This window comes from Rhinopithecus bieti, unplaced genomic scaffold (assembly GCF_001698545.2).
Source record: "Rhinopithecus bieti isolate Rb0 unplaced genomic scaffold, ASM169854v2 scaffold_31531, whole genome shotgun sequence".
Classification (NCBI taxonomy): domain Eukaryota; kingdom Metazoa; phylum Chordata; class Mammalia; order Primates; family Cercopithecidae; genus Rhinopithecus; species Rhinopithecus bieti.
In genome coordinates, this window is record NW_016814088.1 from 1,265,857 (window position 1) to 1,290,131 (window position 24,275).

The 24,275-nt window shown below is 36.8% G+C and overlaps 1 protein-coding gene and 1 long non-coding RNA gene across 2 annotated transcripts in view; one reads left to right on the forward strand and one right to left on the reverse strand.

Annotated features, from left to right (window-relative positions):
• PKHD1 (PKHD1 ciliary IPT domain containing fibrocystin/polyductin) overlaps positions 1-24,275 on the forward strand; it is a 484,394-nt gene that overhangs the window by 455,655 nt on the left and 4,464 nt on the right. The window contains 3 exon segments of the mRNA XM_017849608.1: positions 3,083-3,190; positions 9,306-9,464; positions 15,016-15,135. Coding sequence (XP_017705097.1) covers positions 3,083-3,190; positions 9,306-9,464; positions 15,016-15,135 — 387 coding nt within the window.
• On the reverse strand, positions 22,488-23,206 carry LOC108513757 (uncharacterized). Its single transcript, XR_001881015.1, has 2 exons — positions 23,150-23,206; positions 22,488-22,714 (listed from the first exon to the last, which is right to left on the reverse strand). It is a non-coding gene; the product is annotated as an uncharacterized LOC108513757 (long non-coding RNA).

Genomic DNA, 24,275 nt, shown 5'->3' on the forward strand with positions numbered 1-24,275 from the left:
TCTTTATCTATCTATCTATCTATCTATCTATCTATCTATCTATCTATCTATCTGTTATTATACTTTAAATTCTGGGATACATGTGCAGAACATGCAGGTGTTCTTCCCCCTTGCTACCCTTCCCCCTTGCTCCCCACCCCCTGACAGGCCCTTGTGTGTGATGTTCCCCTCCCTGTGCCCATACGTTCTCATTGTTCAACTCCCACTTCTCCCACATGAGAACATGCAATGTTTGGTTTTCTGTTCCTGTGTTAGTTTGCTGAGAATGATGGTTTCCAGTTTTATCCATGTCCCTGCAAAGGACATTAATTCTTTTTTATGGCAGCACAGTATTCCATAGTGTATGTGTGCCACATTTTCTTAATCCAGTCTATCACTGATGGGCATTGGGGTTGGTTCCAAGTCTTTGCTATTGTGAATAGTCCTGCAATAAACATACATGTGCATGTGTCTTTACAGTAGTATGATTTATATTCCTTTGGATATATACCCAGTAATGGGATTGCTGGATCAAATGGTATTTCTGGTTCTAGGTCCTTGAGGAATCGCCACACTGTCTTCCACAATGGTTGAACTAATTTACACTCCCACCAACAATGTAAAAGTGTTACTATTTCTCCACATCCTTTCCAGCATCTGTTGTTTCCTGACTTTTGAATGATTGCCATTCTAACTGGTGTGAGATGAGATAACATTTACTCTTTTATTTCATAGACACCAAGCCACACCCAAGCCAACTAGCTCACTTGGATCAGTATTGTCACTATTACCTTTTTTAAGAGATCCAATGGGAATGTGTGAGGACTATTCTGAAGGTGTCTTATATACACACATTTTTTATGTGTGTGAGTCATGAAGTAGGGAAGAAATCACATGTAGTTTTCTGTTTTTAGCATACCCATGTCACCAAAATACCCTATTTTATATGATTGAAAGTTTCTCTTGAAGCCATTATGAAATACTACTTTTTAACTTCAGAAAGAATGCACCAAAAGCATTTGGGATAGATTATCTAACTTACTGTAAGTATTTCCTGGAGAAAAACAAAATAGCAACAACAAAACCATATCTGTATATCTCCTCTAAATCTTTTGTTCTGCAATTTAACTTCATGTTCTTTTTTCTTTAGTAGACCCTCCTCAGTGGAAAGCCAGTTACAACCTATTATAAAAAGTGAATTTATACACTCAAGGACAATTATTTACAGGTCTTCAATATCCTTTAACATTTATGGATCATAGTTGCACAAAAAAAGTCCTTAATACTTTTAAAGATAACATCTCAACATTAATGATGTAACAGTTTGCTAGTATGCATACCTAGGAGTGAGTGGGATAGCTGTGGGGATAATTTGGGCTGCAAAGGTATTTTAGAAACTATCTATCCTGCAGAAACCCATTCAGGTATCATTTCCTGGTAGTTGTGTAATCAATTCCGAAGTTGCTTGAGCCCAGCACCCCACCCCATCCCAAGTCCCCCAGCCAGTATACTGTTTATTCCAGTTTGATCAGGGAGCCTGTCAATTGCATTTGTATATGTCATCATAGCTATTCTGAAGATATGATGAACCCTGGAGTAATGTACTGTACTTGGCAGCAACTGCCTCAGCTTTTGGGCACATACGCTTCAAATCTGAGAATATCATAGATATATATGGGAATCTTTGTAGAGATCTCTAAGGCAAGCTGGTATTTAACGCAAAAGTAAACCCATTTAGAACTAAAGCACTTTCCATTAGGCAATTTGGCTGCTGTTCTACGAGGCCAACTCACTGTGCTCTACGGACACATTTCGATTAAATGTTGCTTTGTATTCTTCCAAAGATGGGAACAATAAGGACGTTTGTCAAAGGAAAAACTGCAGCAAATGATTTCATGTTGAACATCTGTACTCTGCAGTTCATTGTTTGCAAGAGTTTATTGACCATAATTTTGATGCATATAGGTTTTAAAGAGTATAAACTGCATTTATCTTGGGTGCCTATCATTTATTTGAGTCTTGGCTTATTTATTTTCATTTTAGTTGGCATTTTATTTATTTTGGAACTCAGAAGAGATGAAGTAAAAGATGTTTCTCAAAAAAGAAATTTTAGTTAGCTCTGCAAAATTGATGAAGAAAGACAGTGTTTTCACAAAAAGATTAAGCAATTGAATTAAAAAATGTAACACTAAGCATATTATATCTTTATGACACATTTCAGCCTTAGAGATCTCAAACCAACTTATAAACTTTCAGACCACTTCCATAATCCTTTGTCCACCATGCCAATCATATCGACATTTCCAGAGTAAAGTCTAGCAGCTGTTAATTAGGAACATAATTTAGGAATGGTGGAGTCAAAAGATGATTAATGGTATTGTGAATGTGATACTGAGTTAAGCTGCCTTTTTTCACTTTATAAATGGATGATCTACTGTTAGAGGATGCAAGGTTTTTTTTGTTTTGTTTTGTTTTGTTTGCATTTTAGTTAGGGAAGCCAAGGCTCAGGCAATTCAAGTTGCTAAATCAGAGTAGCTTTATCAGTCATGATTTGATAGATTGCCGTGGTCCTGATCCCTTGGCCTAACTCTGCTGCCATATAAACTACAGATAACCTGAATAGAAGAAAGACAGATTGCAGAAACTGACCACCTAGAAAGATAATAGAATTTCTTTCTTTATATATTATACATTTAATAATAATATAGCCAATATATTGTAAAGAATGAAACTTTGAAATCAGGTAGATTTGGGCTGTAACCCCAGTACCACGTAATTTAGTCTTTTGTGAGCCTATTTCCTAATTGCTAGAATATAGATAATAGCATATTTTGTAGGGTTGTTGTGTAGTTTATAGACAATCGTGTATATAAAGAACAGTGTCAGGCATAGTGAGCTTTCAGTATATGTTAACTGTTATTATACTGTCTTGGATCATTTGGTTCTAAGTCTTGACTAAGAAAAACCTGATGGATTAGGTAACCTCTCAGAGTTAAAAAAAATTGTCCTTTATTGTCCAAATGTCTGCCTTCACAGCAGACATGAAGATGATGTTCTAGATTAGATAATAAACAGCTAATTTTTATTTTGTGCTTCTTTGAAGGGTGCACCCAGGCAGAAACTCAAGATGGTTATGTGAGCTTCTACAACTTGGCAGTCTTGGTCTCTGGGTCAAATTGGCACTTTATTTTTACTGTCACTTCTCCTCCAGGTAATTTTATACAATGTGCTTTTATTCTCTTTTTTCTTTTTCTTTTTCCTTTGTAGAAGACAATCCTTTTTCCCTTTTGGGAATAACTACTATAATGAATAAGAAGTCATCATAGTTTAGAAAATAAATTCACTTGACTGTATCATTAAGCTTGAGAAGAAAGAGCACATGTAAAAATGGAAATCTCAGGATACTCCTGGTGAGCAAGAAACCAAATGTACATTTCCTTCTCAACACTGAAATTTACTTTCAGTGTTCTACTTGTTTTTTTCCTTTATTTACTTACATGACATTTGGTTGGATATTAATAGGAGAATGTTAATTTATAAGAAAGAAAGTCATGGGATGTTGAAATTTTAACTTTGGGTTCTGTCCTCCTCAACCCCTTGCCAAATGGGGACAATACCCATCAACATCCTGGCACTTCAGAATAAGGGGTATGTAAATTGCGCATTTGATCCAGTTCTTTTTGACAAAACATGTAAAAAAACACCCTCTGATGTATTAAATGCGACTCTCTTGAAAATATATAATGATCATTTGTCAGCATGTTATTTAACTCACTAATGAGGAAATCAGAAGACAAGAAAACTAATTAAAAGAGCATTTGGGAGATAGTGATCATATAGCCCAGGAAGAAATGTTGAAATAAGTTTGCAATGGATACAGGGCAATAAAAGCAAAATTTTGATAGTCCGATGTTTACAGATATCATTTGCATCCTTAACTGTATAAAAATTGTTTCAGCATGTCAATCTTCTACAAATAAACATGTCTGGGTCCTAATAAATAATAAATAAATAAATAATAAATAGTAAGTGAAACAAATTTATGTTTGAGAGAACTTAACAAAACTTTCAATGGACCTTTTGAAAATGTTCCAGTATGACACTGATAAGATCTATAATCATAATCATTTTTCCTTTAATTCTAAGTTTTGGATTTTTTTAGTTTTTATTTTTTTGAGATGGAGTCTCGCTCTGTCACACAGGCGGTAGTGCAGAGGCACGATCTCGGCTCACTGCAACCTTCACCTCCCAGATTCAAGCAATTCTTCTGCCTCAGTCCCCTGAGTCGCTGGGATTACAGGCATGCACCACCACACCTGGCTAATTTTTGTATTTTTAGTAGAAATAAGGTTTCACCATGTTGGCCAGGCTGGACTTGAATTTCTGACCTCCTGATCCGCCTGCCTCCGCCTCCCTAAGTACTGGGATTACAGGCGTCAGCCACCACGTCCAGCCTGGAATTTTTTTTAACAAAAAGACTATCTTCTGGAGTCAGATAATATTATTGCTCCCTGGCTATATGATCATTATCTCTTAAATGCTATTAAAACCAGTTTCATGTTCTTCCTGGTTTCTTCATTAATGAGATAAATAACCTGTTGACAAGTGCTCTTTATATGTTTTATGAGAGTCACATTTATACTTCAGAGGATGATTGCTTAAATACTTATTAAAAAGAATAAAGTCACATAAGCAATTTACACACACTGTGTGTCAAAATGTCCTGATACAAGTACAGGTTCATAACAAATGTGTAGTGTCCTTGACCGTGGGATTCCCAGTTCCCAGGCATTGTGCCATAAGCTTGAGTTTTTGAACGGATATGTTTTAAAGGGTGAGACAGGCAGGAATGCATATTTTGTTCCCGATTTATCTGACATTTAAAAGGCCTTTGTCCTTTAATTAGCTCAGTAATTAATTAAGACTAACCAAATACGTTATCAAGTTTATTTTAAGGAAGAAGTTGTAAAACCAAATGCGAGACAGAAACTTCTTGGTAACTCCTGTAATTTTGAACTGGTCTTGGCGTTCACACTTAGTAGACTACTGCTTTATTGTAGTTTCTACTGACAGTCTGTAAAAACAACTAACTGAAGAATCATCTGGAAAGTTTTCCCTTAGTGTTTTTCACTGAATTATTCTCCATAATTTTCAAGATCAAGTCTATAAGATGAGACTCTTTCAGATGAAATTTATAAAAGTTTAAATTCGGAGACAATAGATGGAGGATAAAAAGAAAGGAAAAATAGTAAAGATATGCACTTCTATGACCCCTTATAGACATCATGCTGAGTAATGGTACACGTCCAGAGAGTAACTCCTTGTTTCCAAGTATATAAATTTCAAGTGTTAGAATGTTTGGGAAAGCAGCGTATATTCACACATTTCAGCCAATCAATGAAATTTCTTATTTCTAATAGGCTTCAAAATAATAGGTCTGTTAAGCATTGTTTTGTGTTATTGTTGGTTCTTTTGTATTTTTTTTTTTTGTGTGTGTGTGTTTGTTGTTGTTGTTGTTGTTATTTTTAGAGAGGGTCTCACTCTGTCACCCAGCACCCAGGCTGGAGTGCAGCTCAATCATGGCTCATTGCAGTCTCGACCTCCCAGGCTCAAGTAATCCTCCTACCTCAGCCTTCCAAGTATCTGGGACTACAGATGTGTGTGCCACCACACCCAGCTAATTTATTTTATTTCATTTTTTGGTAGAGATGGGATCTTACTATGCTGCCCAGGCTGGCCTTAACCCCCTGGGCTCATGCTGGCATTACAGGCATGAGTCCCCATGCCTGGTCTGTTGTTTCATTCATTCATGAATCAAGCAGAGAATTTGCAATCATTTCCACTATTTTCCCTCATCTCTCCAATATCTTAGAGAGAAGAAGAAATTATTATTCCTATTTTAGAAATACAGAAAATAGATCTGCCCAAGTATTTGTGGAATCTTCTTAAGTCTGATGTGTTATCAAATCCAGCTTATTTATCACTTCTAAACTTCCTTAGACACTGCCAAGAGATAAGGGTTTCTGTAAGTTTGTAGTACTGACTTTGTAGCCAGCCTTTCCATATTCACTATGATTATGGTGTAGGCTGTGGCTTTTCTGACCATTTCTTGGTGCCATAGGGTTCTCAGGAGACCCTCGGGGCTGCTGGGCTGAGAAGAGATTAATGTAACCAGGTATCACCCACAAATCCCCCCCACCACCTTCACCACACATACACTTAACCAGAGAAGCTCTACCTGTGGTTGCCAATTCCTTGGTTGGAATATTCTCCCTCCAGAAATTCACATGGCTCACTCAACTCATTCAGATTTCTTCTCAAATATCTCCTCCTCAAAGAGGCCTCTTTTGGATCACTCAGTCTATACCATCCCCAATCCTCCCCACACCTCCAGCCATTCTGTCTCATAAACTCACTTTAGTTTTCTTTATGAACTTATCACTCCCTGGCTTTATAGTATCTACGTATTTATTTGTTCGTCTACTATCCGTGTGCTGGGTCCTCCACTGAGACCAAAGTTCCAAAGGGACAGAGATTCTGCTTAGTCTGGCATTATATCCCAAGGATGTAGTAAAGCCTGGTGCATCATAGCTACAAATAAATATTTGTTTATGGATGAGTGAATGTGTTCAGATTATTTTTAAGATTGCAGTTTTAGAAAATGTTCTGCTGCTAAGGTAATTGAGAGCCAGTGGTTTCCACCCTTGCATTTAGATAATTTCACCTGGTCGCCCTGACTTTAGCTTCTCCGTCATTTTGTGTTCTATACAAAAATGGACTGACTATATTTTATGTGGCTAATGTCACTTCTCTGTTTAGAATCTCCCTTTCTAGGCTGGGTGGGGTGTCTCATGCCTGTAATTCTGGCACTTTGGGAGGCTAAGGCTGAAGGATAGCTTGAGACCAGGAGTTCAACACTAGCCTGGACAACATAGCAATACCCCACCTCTACAATAAACTAACAAAAAATTAGCCAGGCATGGTGACACATGGTTGCAGTCCCAACCACCTGGCAGGCTGAAGCAGGAGAATCGTATGAGCCCAGGTGTTCAGGGCTACTGTGAGCTATAATCGTGCCAGTCATTGTACTCAAGTTTGGGTAATAGAGACAGACTCTTTCTCTATTAAAAAAAATAAAAAAGAATCTTTTCTTCTGTGATACTTCATGGCTTCAGAATGTTCTCAAGGTCCTTTTGCCTGATATTGAATGCCCATCAAGATTTGTCTGAAATTCTTCTAGCGTTAAGTTCCAGTATTTTCCTGCATGAGTCTCCTAAGTATCAATAGCTATTTTCTCCTCTCTGTCTTTGTTCAGTTATTTGCACAGCCTTCAAAGCCTCCTCAGATACTTCCCCCTTCAGGATGCGTTCCCTAATCATATCAATGGAAAATAAACATCCAAAGCAATTGATTTGCATTATTCTAGTGGCATGTGTAACATTCTGATTTGCTTAACAAATATTTGTTATGTGTATCTTATTTCATTTACTAGCTTGTAAATATCTTAAGAATGGGAACTGGTAACTTATCAACTTGATCAAGTAAACAATTACTGAGTAATCATTGAAAAATGGATAAAAGTGTGAAGAATTTAGTTTTTACTTCTGTAAATCCCAAGTAAAATCTATTCTCCCATCTCTAGGCCTGATTGAGCTTATTCATATGCCCATAAAAAGCAATTAATTGGTAACAAACAAGCCAAATATGGCTCAGATACATGATGTATACAGAGGAGATTTTGTTTTAGTAGCTTTGGGACCAAGTCAGTCAGAAGTTAAGAGATTGAAGACTGTGACTTCCAGTAAAATTGTCAGGTTCAGCCCAGTGAAAGCACAGCAAAGAAAAACATGGTGTTTCCTTGAGTACATAAAATAAAACTCTTTTGCCTGAGTTATGTGGATGAAAGCAGAAGTTTGAAGTTTGCTTGTTTGTTTTGAATAAGCTGCTTTAAGAATGCTGGCTGTAACTGTTCATAAGCAAGTTTTTTCAAAAATAAACCTGTTTGTATTGAGATATGATTGACATATGATAAACATATTTAAAGCATACCATTTGATACATTTTGATGCATGTCTACTCCCATGAAAGCATCGTCATAATTAGAATAATGAATATATTCATCACCCCCAAAACTAAAGGCAAGTTTTAAAACAATTTATTTTAAAAATTAATGTACTATAAAATTGACATTTTTGTACGTGGTTTTATTAATTCAAATACATGTATAGATCTATGTAACCATCCCCACAGTCAGGATAAGGACCATTTCATCACCCCAAAAATCTGTCCTCACATACATATAGCCTTTCTCCACCATTCATCCTTGGCAACCACTGATCTGTCCTTTATCTCTATAGCTTTGTCTTTTCTACAATGTTATATGAATGGAATCCTACAAGTATGTACCATTCAGAGATGGGCTTCCCTTACTCAGCATAATGCTTTTTATGTTCATTCTAGTTGTTACAGGTTATCAGTTGTGTGTTTGTTTATATTCTTTTTTCTTTCCTTTCTTTCTTTTTTGGCTGAGTGGTTTTCCTTGTCTAGATAAACCATAGTTTGTTTATCCATTCCCCTGCTAAAGGACATTTAGGTTGTTCCTGGGTTTTACTATGTATAGAGCTGCTATAAACATTTGTGTATGGGTTTTTATGAAGATAGGTAACTTTCTTTTTAAGATTATTTTATGCCTCATTTCATAAATAATAACGGGATATTTTCTGTCTCCAAAATGGGAGGAGTTTCAGATGAATTCTTAGAGAGTTGGACTGTCTCAACAGGAGGATACCATCTTGCCCCGTCATTCCTGGCCAGTGGTTCTATCTGCCATTGTTCTATTCCTAGTTTTCCAGATCACATAACTCTCTAAGACAATCTGGTGCTGCAGTAGGAGTCCCTATGCCCCTGTTTTGATGTGTCATATGGCACGTATTGAGTAGATACATACATTAGAGCAAGTAAATTCACACATTCTGGAGCTGAGAATATTTTTGTTCTAATTAGTGAAACATGAGTGAAAGAAGCTGAAATTTTGCATTGGTATGGAAGGTAGGTCTGAAAATTAAAAGAGAGAATTGGAAGAATTCTTAATCAGTAATTGACAGAATTGGAAATAACTGTTATGTGTTAATGTTGGAATCTCATGATTCTCTAGCAATATAAATCTTGGATTTATAATTTATTTATGTATTAAATTCAATGAATATATATTGAACACCTACTATGTCACAGATACTATTAGAAATGTATTTATTTTTACTATATTTTAATTATATTGGCATCTTATTAACATATCATTGAAACATCTTCTTTCCCCCCCGCCATAGGAGTCAATTTTACAGCTCGATCCCAGTCATTTGCTGTCTTGCCTGTGACTAGGAAGGAGGAGTCGACCATCATCCTGGCTGCTTCCCTGTCCTCTGTGGCCTCATGGCTGGCTCTGAGCTGCCTGGTGTGCTGTTGGCTTAAAAGAAGCAAAAGCAGAAGTATGTAGATTTTTTTTTTTTATTTTGGAATGAAAATTTCTGAAAAAAAAAGGCATCATGCATAACATATTAATGATTCTTTTTCTTTCCCCAAAGACAAACTTTTGTGAGCTTCTCTAAAATATAAAATTACACAAAGCCAAATTGTTCAATTAATACATTAGAGAAAAGGATTGCCTAATCTTGAATAATAATAGCAATAATCATAAAACCTCATGTTTACTAAATACCATGGAACACATTCTGAGCACTTCAGATAAAGGAATTTCTTTAATCAGCACAACAACCCAATGAGGTGGGTGATAAATATTGTGCCTGTTATTATGTATGTAGAGAAAGAGGGACAAAAAGGGTAAGTCACCTGCCCAAGGTCTCAAAATCATGAAGAAGCCAGGCAGTTTGGCTCTAGATCGCATTCTCTGAAACACTATACTCCATTGCCAGTTGAGCCTTCAAAAAGTGAGTTAAAGAATCAGGGAAAACCAGCACTTTGAGAGGCCGAGGCGGGTGGATCACCTGAGGTTAGGATTTCAAGACCAGCCTGGCCAACATGGTGAAACCCCATCTCTACTAAAAATACAAAAATTATCTGAGCATGGTGGCAGGCTCCTGTAATCCCAGCTACTTGGGAGTCTGAGGCAGGAGAATTGGTTGAACCCAGGAGGTGGTGGAGTTTGCAGTGAGCCGAGATTGCGCCAGCGCACTCCAGCCTAGGTGACAGGAGCGAAATTCTGTCTCTAAATAAATAAATAAATAAATAAAATAAAAAAAGAATAAGGGGAAAATGTCATCTTCTCCTCTTCTCCTTTAAAATGGGAGAGGGCTTAGTGTTTTTTGTTTTTGTTTTTTAGCATAGAAATTAAGTATGTTCCTAAATATTTCCCAGAAGTGGATGCTATTTTTTAATTTTTTAAAGCTGGAGACTTGTAGTCACTGAGGGAAAGAGGCTTTGTAAATGAAGCTTCTTTCTATCTTAGAGTGGAGGAGACAGGTGAGCAGATCAGGCATTGGCAAATTCCTTATTCCACCCATTTCTCCAACCCTAGGCCATCCAATGAGTGGAAGAAATATTTGTGTTACTAGGAGGCCCTACAAAACCAAAGTAGAAGCAAGAGTGAAGTTTAAAAGAGGAAAAATAAAGAAAGGCAAAGACAAAAGGTCAAAATAAAGGTGAGAGGAAGTAGCATAGTCCCACTACTACAACGTTCACTGGGCTTGGAACTCTGAGAGATGCTTGGGAAAGGAAACTCCACTGGATACATTTTCTGTATTTGAACTGAACTACAGCCTGGTATCCCTGCTTCTCTCTTCATCCTGTTGATCTGGACTGGACTAACTACAAGGCAGCCCCTTGTCTTTCTAAAGAAGAATGGGATCTTGACCTTGTTCTGCCTTGTGTTGCTGTGATTTGCAGTTTTTTGTTTTTCCTTCTTAAAGTTCTGTCTACATTCAGTGTGTGTAGTGCTGTCTGCTTGTAAGTAGAATTTTCGTAAGTTTTTATCTCATGTAATCCCGTGAAGTAGGTGATTTGATTCTCATCTTCCATATTGCATCTAAACCAAGCAGCCATGCAGGGGTCTCTCCCTAAGGTCTAACCTCACTTTTAATCCTAAGCTCTAGAGATGGGTTTTTCTAACTCCTAAGCTCTGCTAACTCCACTTTTGATCTCCCAGCCCTAGACATGACTTCTTCCTGCATTTACAAATATATCTATTACTTCAGTGTCTTACTTTTGCTCTTTCAACCTTTCAATATCTGTGGACACATTACCTTGTATGATATCCCCATATTTTCTTGACTGGGCACAGACTCCTAACTATGTTAAACAAACAAAAAAGATGTAAAGAAATTACAAGGAACTTTATGAAAGTTTTACAGTAGTCAGATCTGTATAAGTGATTTGTATTTCCTTCTTTATACCTTCTGTATTTTGTATTTATTAAGTTTCTAAAATTAGCATTCATGTTTTCAGAATCAGAAAAATATATTGTTCCATGACTTACTCATGAAAAATGATTCTCTGGTTAAGCTATAGGCTCTCTGTGTCTGTCTTTTTCAATTTGGGTTTAAGGACCTTGTACTTTCAATGATTGTCGAGAATCTAAACAACTTCTGCCTATGTGAGTTCTATATCCATTAGTGTTTCCAAATTAGAAGTTTAAACAGAAAATTTTAAATTTACTCATTACCTTATTTTAAAATAATACATGCATTGCATGTCAACATAACATTTTAAATTAAAAAGTTGTAGTTTCAAAGAATATGTAGTGAAAAGAGTGTGGCATTCTTACAAATCTCTTTAATGTCTTCCTTAATAGGCAGCTGGAATCTCTTGGCAGCTTCTGTATTCGACCTATTGCAATATATTGTTTTTGCTGAAGTATATGAAGAAAACCAGCCTCAGTCAGATACATTGTAGAAAAGGGATGAGCGTTTTAATAGCCTTTACAGATAATAGTGCACATTCTTCTTTCCTACTGCACCCAGACTTGACAAGAAGTAGTTACTTAAAGTGCCATCTCAATGTCCTTTTTGTACTTTGTTACGTGAAAATCCACCAGTCTCATCATATACTTTGAATGGAGCTTTCATCCATGCATTATGCTTTGACCATTTTGAAAATATTGTTTCATGGAGTCGTGAAGATCTTCTCAACATTGACATATTTTATTCTACTATTCAAAAAGATCACATTTGTTAATAACATGAATCATTAAGAATTAGAAACCTGTGATGCTCATGCAGTTGACACAAGTTTCCCCAAATTCCAAGTTTCCCATGAAAGCTTGAATTTTATCACTGGCAACAAACATTGTAAGTTGTTTCTGTTTTACAAGCTCACTTCATTCATTTGAGAAAAAATAAAATCTGCCAAATACACAAATATGAATAACCGTAATTTCTCAATCATGTTTTCAAGCTCTTTCAAGTAAACATGGTGTTCCATGAAAAAATAGTTAGTTCAGCTCAAAATTCAATTGTAAAATTGCTTTTTCTTGGGAAAAATCACACATGGATTTTAAATAAAATTTAATTCTCTTTACTGCTTTATCAAAGATATTCTTAAGTAAAATTGGCTTTTGTCTTTTCTCTTCTTGTTGGTTTTTTGTTTTGTTTTGTTTTACTGTGATTTTATTTCAGGGTATATCCCTCCTGATCATGCCTATCCAAAAATGTATACCTTATGGTTTTTACTTGCATTTCTCTAATCATTAGTGATGATGACCATTTTTTTCACAAACTTTTGGCCACATGTATGTCTTCTTTTGAGAAGTGTCCGTTCATGTCCTTTGCCCATTTTTTTAAATGGGATTGTTTGCTTTTTTGCTTTTTGATTTAAATTCTTATAGATTCTGGATATTAGACTTTTGTCAGATGCATAGTTTGTTAATGTTTTCTCTCATTCTGTTGGTTGTTTGTCTCCTCTGTTGGTAGTTTCCTTTGCTGTGCAGAAGCTCTTTAGTTTAATTGGGTCCTGCTTTTTTTATTTATGTTTTTGCTGAATTTGCTTTTGGAGGCTTCATCATGAAAACTTTGTCAAGGCCTATGTCCGGAATGGTATTTCTTAGATTTTCTTCTAGGGTTTTTATCGTTTTGGATCTTACATTTACGTCTTTAATCTTGCATATAGTGAAAGGAAAAGGTCAAGTTTCATTCTTCTGCGTATGGCTAGCCAGCTATCCCGGCACCATTTATTGAATAGGAGTCCTTTCCTCATTGCTTGTTATTGTTGGCTTTGTTGAAGATGAGATGGTTGTATGTGTGCAGCTTCATTTGTCTATTCGTATATTGGTCTGTTGTCTATTTGTCTATTATTTTGCCAGTACCATTCTGTTTTGGTTACTGTACCTTTGTAGTATAGTTTAAAGTCTAGTATACAATAAGATACCATCTCATACCAGTCAGAATGGCAATTACTAAAAAGTTAAAACAGTAACAGATGTTGGTGAGGTTGTGGAGAAAAGGGAATGCTGATACACTGTTGGTGGGAATGTAAATTAGTTCAGCCACTATGCAAAGCAGTTTGGAGATTTCTCAAAGAACTTAAAACAGAAGTTTTCAACTCAGCAATCCCATTATTTGGTATATACCCAAAAGAATATAAATCAGTCTACCAGAAGGACACATGCATTTGTATGTTTATTGCAGCACTATTCACAATAGCAAAGACATGGATTCAACCTAGATGCCCATCAACAGTGGACTTGATAATGAAAATATGATACATATATACCGTGGAATAGTATGCAGCCATAAAAAGAATGAAATCACATCCTTTGCAGCAACATTGATGCAGCTGGAGGCCACTAAACTAAGTGAATTAATGCAAGAACAGAAAACCAAATACTGCATGTTGTCACTTATAAGTGGGAGCTAAACATTGGGTACACATGGGCACAAAGAGAGGAACAATAGAGACCAGGGCCTACTTGAGTGGGGAAGGTGGGAGGGGGATAAGGGTTGAAAAACTATCTGTTTGGTACTATGTTCACTACTTGGGTGATGAAATCATTTGTACACCAAACCCCAGTGACATGCAATTTACCTGTAATAAACCTGTACATGTACCCACTGAACCTAAAATAAAAGTTGAAAAAGAAAAAAAAGGTCTACTTCCCACCCATAACTACCTCTTTTTCATGCCATGTTATAGCATTACTTTGCCATATTACAAATTTATTTGTTTATCCTCTGCCATCCAAACTAGAATAAAAGCTCTATCAGGGCAGGGATCAGATCTTTTTTACTCACCATAGTATTCCCAGAGCCTTAAACAGTGCCTGACATGAGGAATGTAAATATATTTTAGATGAATGCATTTGTTAAGTAGATAAATAGAAGATGAAGTACCTCTTCAGCCAGGGATAGACTAAAGATATACAGTCTTCAATTAAAAGCCCCCCTCATCTTGCATTTGCTGGCTTGTACTGGTCTCAATTCCTTAGTATTGATATCATTTTGTAGTTACACAGGTTGTTAACAATGGAGAAGGCTGGGTGAAGATGCTTGCATCCTCCCTGTACATTTCTTGACAACTGCCTGTGAATCAATATTCATTTCAAAACTAAATACTAAAAAAGTATTAATAATATTCTGTCACCAGCTAATCAGTTCTGTCCAACAGAAGTATAACATGAGCCACACATGCAAGACACATATGTAATTCTCTAGTAGCCATTTAACATATCAATAATATTATTTCAACACGTAATGAATATAAAAACATTAAGTAGTTTACACTTTTTTGAAAATTGACTGTGTACATTATACTTACATCTCAATTTAGCTAGCAACATTTTAAGTGATCAGTAGCCACATGTGTCTGCTATTTGTACAGTTTTATACCATAATGTTGGTGGTCAGTATATAGGATTTTATGCCATTATTTCTTGAACTCTGAATATGTTATATGCATTCTATTGCATGTATATGGTAATTATGGGACAAGTGTACATACAAGGGAAACACCTAAATGCTGATGGTCCCACTTACAAATAAAATGTTCTTTTGTCTGAACAAAAAAATCCCTTCTTTTTCTCCATTAATACAGAAACAAAACCTGAAGAGATTCCCGAATCCCAGACTAATAATGAAAATAATCATATCCACACCTCATCCAAACGCCGAGAATCACAAGGGCCCAAAAAAGAAGACGCTGTGGTGGCAGAAGGTAAGCTTAGAGGTGGAGATGATCCCCACAGGAGAGACCCGTTGTGGACTGACTGAGCCTCCCTCTCCTTCAGCTGTGTTTCTGAAGCAATTTAGTTTGTAGCCCCTTCTTAGTCTTTGTTACTTTCCTTCAAAGAAATATCCCAGCAGAAAAATACACAGGTCTGGCTGATTTACTCATCTATTCACCAATTATTTGAATTGATACATTTACTTTATATGTATATATATATGAAGATTATTGGTTTAACATTTGAGCTCGTTACATAAAGGGGAAACCAGAGTATAGGCATATAATCTTTCCTTTAGCTATTGCAAAGCTGCCAATTTGGCAACATTATTGAATTTGGGAAAGAAGAGTACAGTTGCCAAATACCAACTATGCAAATTAGATTGAGTACAGAACCCTCGACACGTGAGTCAGCTTTGTTAAACTGTGCTTTGTTGTTTAGCTGTACTTTCAGCAAAATGTATTATTTGCCTCCATGGTGTGTTATGCCAGATGATATTACTTGTTATATTGTTAAATTGCCATTAGAATTAGTGCCAGACAGAGAAAAGATAAGCATTTGCCTGGGATGAATGCTTTGCCCTTGTCCGACTAAGAATGCTGCAAATAGAAAGACTGGGCAGAGCACAAGATGGCTTTGCCAAATATAGGTAGGATACATGAAAAATATTCATATAATTTCCCTAGGCCTGAAACATTTAAAAATATGTACTCTAGAGAGTCAATTATCATATTTTCTGCTTCAAAAGGCTTACCTGTCTTAGTGGTTCTGAATGTATGTTTAAGCAAAAAATAGCATCCCAATGTTATTCTGCCTCTAAGTAGCTGAGTGAGATCTTTCATGTGTGTGTTTATGTGCGTGTGTGTGTGCGCGCGTGCACGCATGAGCATGAGTGTTTATCCGTTTGTTTGCTTGTTTGTATATTTTTCCATGAAGGAAATAAAAGTTTGTTTGTTTTTTTCAATTTTCCCAACATATTAGCCATACTCCAGTTCCTGGACCTGCACCAAAAGGTGGTAGAGGGTGTGGGATGTGGGAGTAGTATTGAAAAAAATAGAGAAAGAGAGAAGGGGATGGGAATTATCTGAAGTTTCCATCTAAGATTATTCCAATTTTTCTTTTTAGAAGCCTCTTGACCATATTATTGCATGTAAACTCAGGACAGGTGTTTGAACCCCGCCATCTGAATAGCTCTTCATATTCAGCTGCCATCTACAGAGAATGGCAGGAGTGGTACTAGTCTCTCTCTTAATCTCATATGGCCATCTATGTGAATGTCAGTGGCCTGCTTAAATTAACTACATTATGCAGTCCACAGTGCCTAACTGTTTTATTAAGGGACATTTTTTATGTGGTAGTTTATTAATAAATTATTAAGAATGAGACAGGCACAGGACTCTGTGGAAAAGTTTAGATTGAAGAGAGGGGAGCATCAAAGAGGCCATTTTATTAGGACATACAAGTTAAAAATAGAAAGATGTGTTATCCGAATCCTCCTCTGGGGATCACAGCAGATTTGTTTCCTTGTCTTCTAAGCTTTGTACAAATCTGAAAAGTATCGTTTTGAAGACAAATAATGAGGCATCTCCTGCTTTTCTTTGGAAATTATTACCAGCTATGAAACACCTAATTATTGGTAGCTTTACATACATTTTGTTTTATTCTGTTATTGCCATGGCACTTTAGTTTCCCTTTTCCCTCTGTGTTTTTAAACTTTTAACATTTGCTGATAAAGTGACTGACTGTCTCTCTCTTCAGCACTTTGCTTTCACTAAGCACTACTTTAGCACTTAGGATGATTGCGCTGTTGGAACCGAGCATGTCTACTAGATTCAGATTATAAATTTACCACATTACAGCTTTTCCCAAAAATTGCATGGATACAGTCAGGGTACCAGAAAGTTGTGATGGGGGAAGAAGAGAGTAAAATATACATCCCTCCTATTTTACTGTCTCCAGTGTTTTTGACATCAAGAGCCATCTAAGCCCTCTTTTAAAATCTGTATCTGCTAATGTCACTCTTCTACTCATAAGATTTAATGAATTCCCATTGTCAGTTGGAGAATCAGGATAGTGTGACAGTTAAGAGCATAGAACCCAGAAGTCCAACAGACTGGGCTTAAATCTGACTCCCTGTTGACAGACTTTGTGGCCTCAAGTAAGAGAACTAACTTCTCTGTTACACAGAACAATTTCAGGCATACTATGTGGGCTATATATGTGTATTTATTATTGGTTTAGAAAATGTTATTTAAGATTCAAAGCCCTCTAAGCCTTGACTCTATCCAATATTTCTAACCTTATATTGGGTTTTCCTCTCTTGCTCCTGATTACCCTCACCACACTAATTCATCCATCCTGGCTCTGCTCATTTACTTGCAGTTTCTTCCAGTTGGATGGTTTGTCTTCACCTGTTAAAACCAGCTCAAGCTTTAAGCAGTAGCTGAGGTGCCTTTTTTTTTTTTTTTCAGAATGTTCACAACACAAAGAAATGATAAATGTTTGAGGTGATGAACATGGTGACTACCCAGATTTGATCATTATACATTGTATACATGTATTGAAATATAACTCTGGTCTGGGCACAGTGGTTCACGCCTGTAATCCCAGAACTTTGGGAGGCCAAGGCGGGAGGATCACTTGTTTACAGGAGTTTGAGACCAGTCTGGTCAACATGGTGAGACCCTGTCTCTACTAAAAATACAAAAAATAGCCAGGCATGGTGGCATGCACCTGTAGTCCCAGCTACTCAGGGAGGCTGAGGCAGGAGAGTCGCTTGAACCCGGGAGGCAGAGGTTGCAGTGAGCTGAGATCGGACACTGCACTCCAGCCTGGGCAACAGAGCAAGACTCTGCTCGCCTCCCCCACAAAAAGAAAGATCACTCTGTACTCTGTAAATAGGTACCATTATTACATGTCAACTAAAAATTAGAAAACAAAAGCTTTCCTCAACCCCTTTCTTCTCAACCAGAATGAACATTTTCCTCTTTGGATTCCAAGTATACTGAGTGAGTGCCTTCATTGTAGCACTTCTGGTCTTTGTAATTCATTGTATAATAACTTTCTGTTTCCAAAATCAGTCGTTTTCAACCAGGAGAATTCTGCTCCCCAGATAGGGTGACTAACACATCCTGGTTTTTCCCAGAACTCTCTCAGTTTTGAAACTGAAAATCTTGTGTCCCAGGAATTCCCTCAGCCCCAGACAAATTGGGATGTTTGGTCACTCTACTTCCAGAAGACATTTGCAATGTCTGGAGACATTTTGCTGCCACAGCCTGGGAGCAGGGGAGCACCACTGGCATCTCGTGTGTAGAGATCGGAGTGCTATAGACATCTTATAATATGCAACACCACCCCACAGCAAAGATTAGCTAGCTCAAAATGTCAGTAATGCTGAGGATGAGAAACCCTGGCAGAGGCTTTTACTGATCTTTGTAACATTTAGATGAGAGCTTGTTGGAATGACTTAATGAATACAATTAGATTTTTCTCTCCCAATGAATATTAAATAAATACTTATTTATCTTCTGATGTTTATTTAGCATGTTATAAGGCTCCTTCTGTATAATTATAAAGAGATGATATCTGGTCCTCTGTCCTTTATGAATTTTCAGTATGGTTGGGATACAGGAGTAATATTTGGGGGAAAATTAGAGAACAATTCCAAGCAATATGCAATTAAGTGTGAGGCAGTCAGAACAAACAGTGTGTATTTAAAAATTCAAATATGGGAGAGAATGCTAAAGGAGATAAAGAATGCTATTGTCCTAAGTTACATGTTTAGCCCCTCTAGACATACTGTTTCAAATCCCATTTGCAAAGGGCTTAGTTGTCCAGTTTATATAAACTCAGATTTGTAGAAATGCCAGGGAAAGAGTCTTGCTTTGCTCTGTCAGAGCTCAATTTTGCTTCACACCTTCTCAACTGTTCCCTTCTTCCCTAAATTGGTTAATTGGCCCCAAATCTTCCAGACAAGACACAGAGTTATCTTTAACTCCTAGTTCTCCCTTTACCAGCCTGTCCTCTTGCTTGTCAAGTTTTATCCATTCTTTCTCTCCAGTGTCTGTTTTTTCTCTCTCCTCCTTTATACTTCATTCCACAGATACATCTTCAGTTTTATTTAATACACTCCTTACAGGGGTCTACTCCTTCATCCCTATCTCTTTTCCCTCCAAGACAATATTTTCTATGCGCAACATAGGCCTCCCCACATCAAACTGTCTTTCTCTAAAGTATCCACTTTCTCTAAAGTCTCCCTGATATGGTTTGGCTGTGTTCCCACCCAAATCTCATATTGAATTTTAACTCCCACAATTCCCACGTATCATGGGAGGGACCCAGTGGGAAGTGATTGAACTTTGGGGCTGGTCTTTCCTGCACTATTCTTGTGATAGTGAATGAGTCTCAAGAGATCTGATGGTTTTAAAAATGGGAGTTTCCCTGCACAAGCTCTCTTTGCCTGCTGCCCTCCACGTAAGATGTGACTTGCTCCTTCTTGTCTTCCACCATGATTGTGAGGCCCCCCCAGACACGTGGAACTGTGAGCCCAATTAAACCTCTTTCTTTTGTAAATTGCCCAGTCTTGGGTATGTCTTTATCAGCAGTATGAAAATGGACTAGTACACTCCCATTGATCCCATTCCAAATCATATACTTTATCTTTTTTCAAAGTTCCTTATCTAGAAGGAATAGTTCCTTTCTCAACTTTTATAATACTTCTCACTTCTTTAATACCTTTTGTATGTAATATAATATTTGTGTTCATCTTATACAGATCCTTTGGTATAAATTCTGTATCTTTTATGATCCCAACACCACTGTTACCATAGGGATTTAGGGTATTAGACCACTGATAACTATTATTGAGTGAATGATGAAGACCTGATGAAATGAGTCCCCCTCTTTCCATTTCCCTTTTCCAGAGACCCTTGGATTCCAGGAGTTATTACAACTGCTGGGGGGAAAAAAAAGACAGGCCCCTGCCCTTCTTCTAAAAGAAATGTATTAATAGAAATTTAATCCAGGTTCACCAACTATATAAAAGGATGATGAATGAACATTTTTTGGGTCCTAACAGTGGGAAAATATGACTTCTTGCTTCCAGCTAATGCTTTCTTCTGGCTACTTTAGCTTCCTCTTCCAGTTTTCTTGCTACCACCTTTGTGTTTGCAGGACAGCTACTGCTGCTGACCTCAATATTGCTTTCTCCAAATTATGCATCAATCTTTGTCTACATCTGTTTTCTTTATGGAATCCATGCATCAAATGTTGGAAATGAAAAAGTGAAGTGTGAAAAAGAGGCTATATATGCGCATGTGACCATGAACATCTACTTCAAAGATTTCTTATCTCTACCGCCTTAGAGATACATTGACTGTATATGGTGTTTTTTGTAAATGTAAAATGTAAAGGGCTGTCACTTTACCTTCTGTTAATACAAATGTATAAGAATGACAGGGATAGGGAAGGACAGAGATAGTTTCATCTGAAAGCAAAGGAGCTGAGAACTAGAAATTGTCTCAGGTTCTCAGGAAAGCAAAACTATGTTTGGAAATTATTAATAAATAACATGTCCATGTCATATAATTTAAACAAAGAACATTTGCTCCTTTAAAACATGGATAATATATAGTAGTTGTCCCAGAAGAAAACTTTAAAAAATAATCAGGAATAGCAGCATGCCCACTGAATAAGATGAAGAGCCTGGTATAGTGGTATGCACCTGTATTTCCAACTATTCAGGAGGCTGAGGTGGAAGGATTGCATGACCCTAAGAGTTTGAGGCTGCAGTGAGCTATGAAAATATCCACTGCACTCTAACCTGGGCAACGTAATAAAACCCTAGTCTCAAAAAAAAATTTAAAAAGAATGAAGAGTTCCATTTCTATTTTCAATCAAGATCCAATATCATAATTAACAATGGAGTATTAGAGGAATTCATGTTCAAATGAGGAAAAACACATAAGTCATTCTTACCATAATTTTATAACATATATTTTGGAATCATGAGAAACATAGCATATATAAAACCAAATGACCAGGCATGGTGGCTCATGCCTGTAATCCCAGCACTTTGGGAGGCCGAAGTGGGCAGATCACCTGAGGTCAGGAGTTCGATACCAGCCTGGCCAATGTGGTGAAACCCCATCTCTACTAAAAATACAAAAAAAAAAAAAAAAAAAGCTGGATGTGGTGGCACGCACCTATAGTCCCAGCTACTCAGGAGGCTGAGACTGGAAAAGTGCTTGAACCCAGGAGGTGGAGGGTGCAGTGAGCCAAGATGATGCCACTGCACCCCAACTTCGTTGACAGAGCGAGACTCCATCTCAAAAAAAATAAAAATAAAACAAATTAAGAGGACAATGTTGGAAGTTGTTTGCAGGTGATATACTTTTTTAAGGATAACTTAAAAGATTCAACCATTAACTACCATGATTTATAAATATTTTGAATAACTCACTCAAAAATAATGTCAGTTCAAAAAATTGTATAGGTCAATGGTATATAGTTAGAAAAAAGTAAAGAAATGTACATATACTGCCTTGGATATACTGCCTTGAAAAATGTCTTAACCAGTGTTATGTTGAACCTATATAAAAATAAACTATATTTTATTAAATAGTATAAAGAGAAGACTTGAATACATAGAGAAGTATAATATATTTCTAATTAGATTGACTATTCTTACAAATACCTCAGTTATTCTCAAATAAATGGGATTAATGGAATTCCAATCATTCTTTGCAATGTTGAATAGCATAAGATGGATTCCAAAGTTCACCAGAAAATATAGGCTAATGATACAAAGCCAATTTTCTAAAATAAATAGATTTTATGGTAGTGGAAATGAGTAGCCATATCAGGGAATTAATACTTATGTCACGTTCTTAAGATAATGTGATTCTGTTACAAGCATATATGGGCACATTAGTGGAAATAGCCCCAATTAGGTAGATATAGATGTCATATATAGGTAAGTAGAGATATTAGATATAGAAATGAAATATATAACAAAAGAGAAAATAAAAGTAAATATAAAGGAAAACAGTTTATAAAAGGTTTAGTAAATGTGACTATTTAGAGCATTTATCAGTCTAGATTCACATTTTATAAAATATAACAAAGGAAGTTCCAGATGGATTAATGAGTTAAATTAGGTTTACTAAAACACGTCCATTTCTAGAGTATCACAAATCAATAAAATGCAGATTACTTAAGATACAATGTCCTACTACAGTCATTTTCCTTTTATTTTCTCTAATTTGTATGCCTCCTCATTTGTCATGTATTGCTTATTAAAAAGAAATAATATTTTTCACATAAAGGAACAACTTATCTAGACAAGACAGAAGCATTAGTATTTAATTATGGCATATACATTCCCTAATATGTGGGCAGGACTACTGCACCTTATTGACAAATGAGAAACCAAGATGGTTGATTCTTGTTGTTAATTGATCAGTTGTTCAAGATCTGCTTCAGATCCTGTTTAGACTCAAAGGTCCAGGCAATATATTAGGCTTTCTATACTGAGTCCAGATCACCCAACACTGAATGTTACACATGGAACTAGGCTCAAAAAATATGAACAGGGTATGGAGAGGTAGAGAGAGAGAGAGGGGAGATTCATTGTTAATATTCTTATTGCAAAAGAAGCCAGTGGCTAGTACCCACACAAATTTTTAAAGTCACAGGCACAGTGCATATTTGCTGCTCAACAAAGTTTTGGAAGTTGGAAGAGGCTAAGGATAGCTGGAAAAGCTGTAGCTGACTATGGGTGGACCTGAAAGAACCCAGAACCAGTGAGTCTTCCTTTCTGTAGAGAAGAGATAAATGTTCCCCATATTGTATCCCATTTTCCCTAAAACTTGGTCAAATCCACCAGTGGGATTCTAAGAGGGATGGAGGAACAGTTTAAAATCCCATCTTTTCATTTTAATGGGGACTCATCAACAAGGCAGAGGTGGAAAGGAGGCATGCCAATTCATATATTTTGATACTTACTATCCTTCCTTCCCTAAAACCCAAACATTCAGCCGAATGCCTTAGGACACGTATCTGCTATAAATTCATTTTTTATCTAATTTGTCTGAGATCTAAGCTTCCTGTGGAGGTCTGAGATCAAAGGATTTGATTCCTTCTGATGTCGGCGCTGACACATAATGTGTGCTGACTTAGTTCTGTCTATAACCTCACAGTGGGAGGCGGCCAGCCTCTCTGGGCACCTTTGCACAGTGAACTTTCATTTCGGCTGGGGAGTCTGTCAGGTATGTTGCTGATTGGAGCTGCCATGTAAATAATTCATGGTAGATTTTTAAATGTTTTGGGGTCTGCAAAGGAAAGCTATGCTGGTGTTAGTCTTTCATGAATAGATGCGGACTTAAAGAACAAGGGGGAAAAGATTTCCAATGAAGGTCTCTCAAAAACAAGATAACAGTATCTTCAATGGATTGAAAATAGGCGACTTGCAGTGTTTGATTCCTCTTATATGAAGTGCTGTTGGTTTTACCAAGGGATTAAAATTCAAAGCCTTTCTTGCCCTTTTAAAGTTTGCTTCTACCTGACAATTTATTATTCTTGTTCTTTGGTTATTTCTGATCCTCATAAACTATGTCTTTTCCACCTGGTGGGAGCAGTAATTATGGAGATGACCCCCAGCTCAGTGCTTGGCAGAGGACTGGGCATAATGAGGGAGCAGGGTTGATGGCACACAAACATTTCTTCCTTGAAGGAACTCAAATTCCTAAGAGGAAGATGAGACTGTCACATAAGGAAAAGGTGACCAATAATAGAAGAAACTGTGCAGGTCAAATGAGAAACTCCAGACAAGTATTGAGGCATAAATCAATGTAGTTTGAGCTGTCAAGAAACACTTCTGGGAGGAGCTGAAGGTCCCATGGGAAAACTAGGGTAACCTGAAAGTTCTCATAGCTCAAAGCAAGAGAATCATCCCATAGTTTGATGGCTATAGAAGACACATGCTAGACAAAAGGACTGTGGAACAGGAGAGAGAAAATATGAATAACATGGGCTTATCATAATGTTAATAGATGTGTCATGGAAATAATAGGAACAACATGATTATCTTATTTTACTGCTCTAAATCAAAAGCATTATATATATATATATA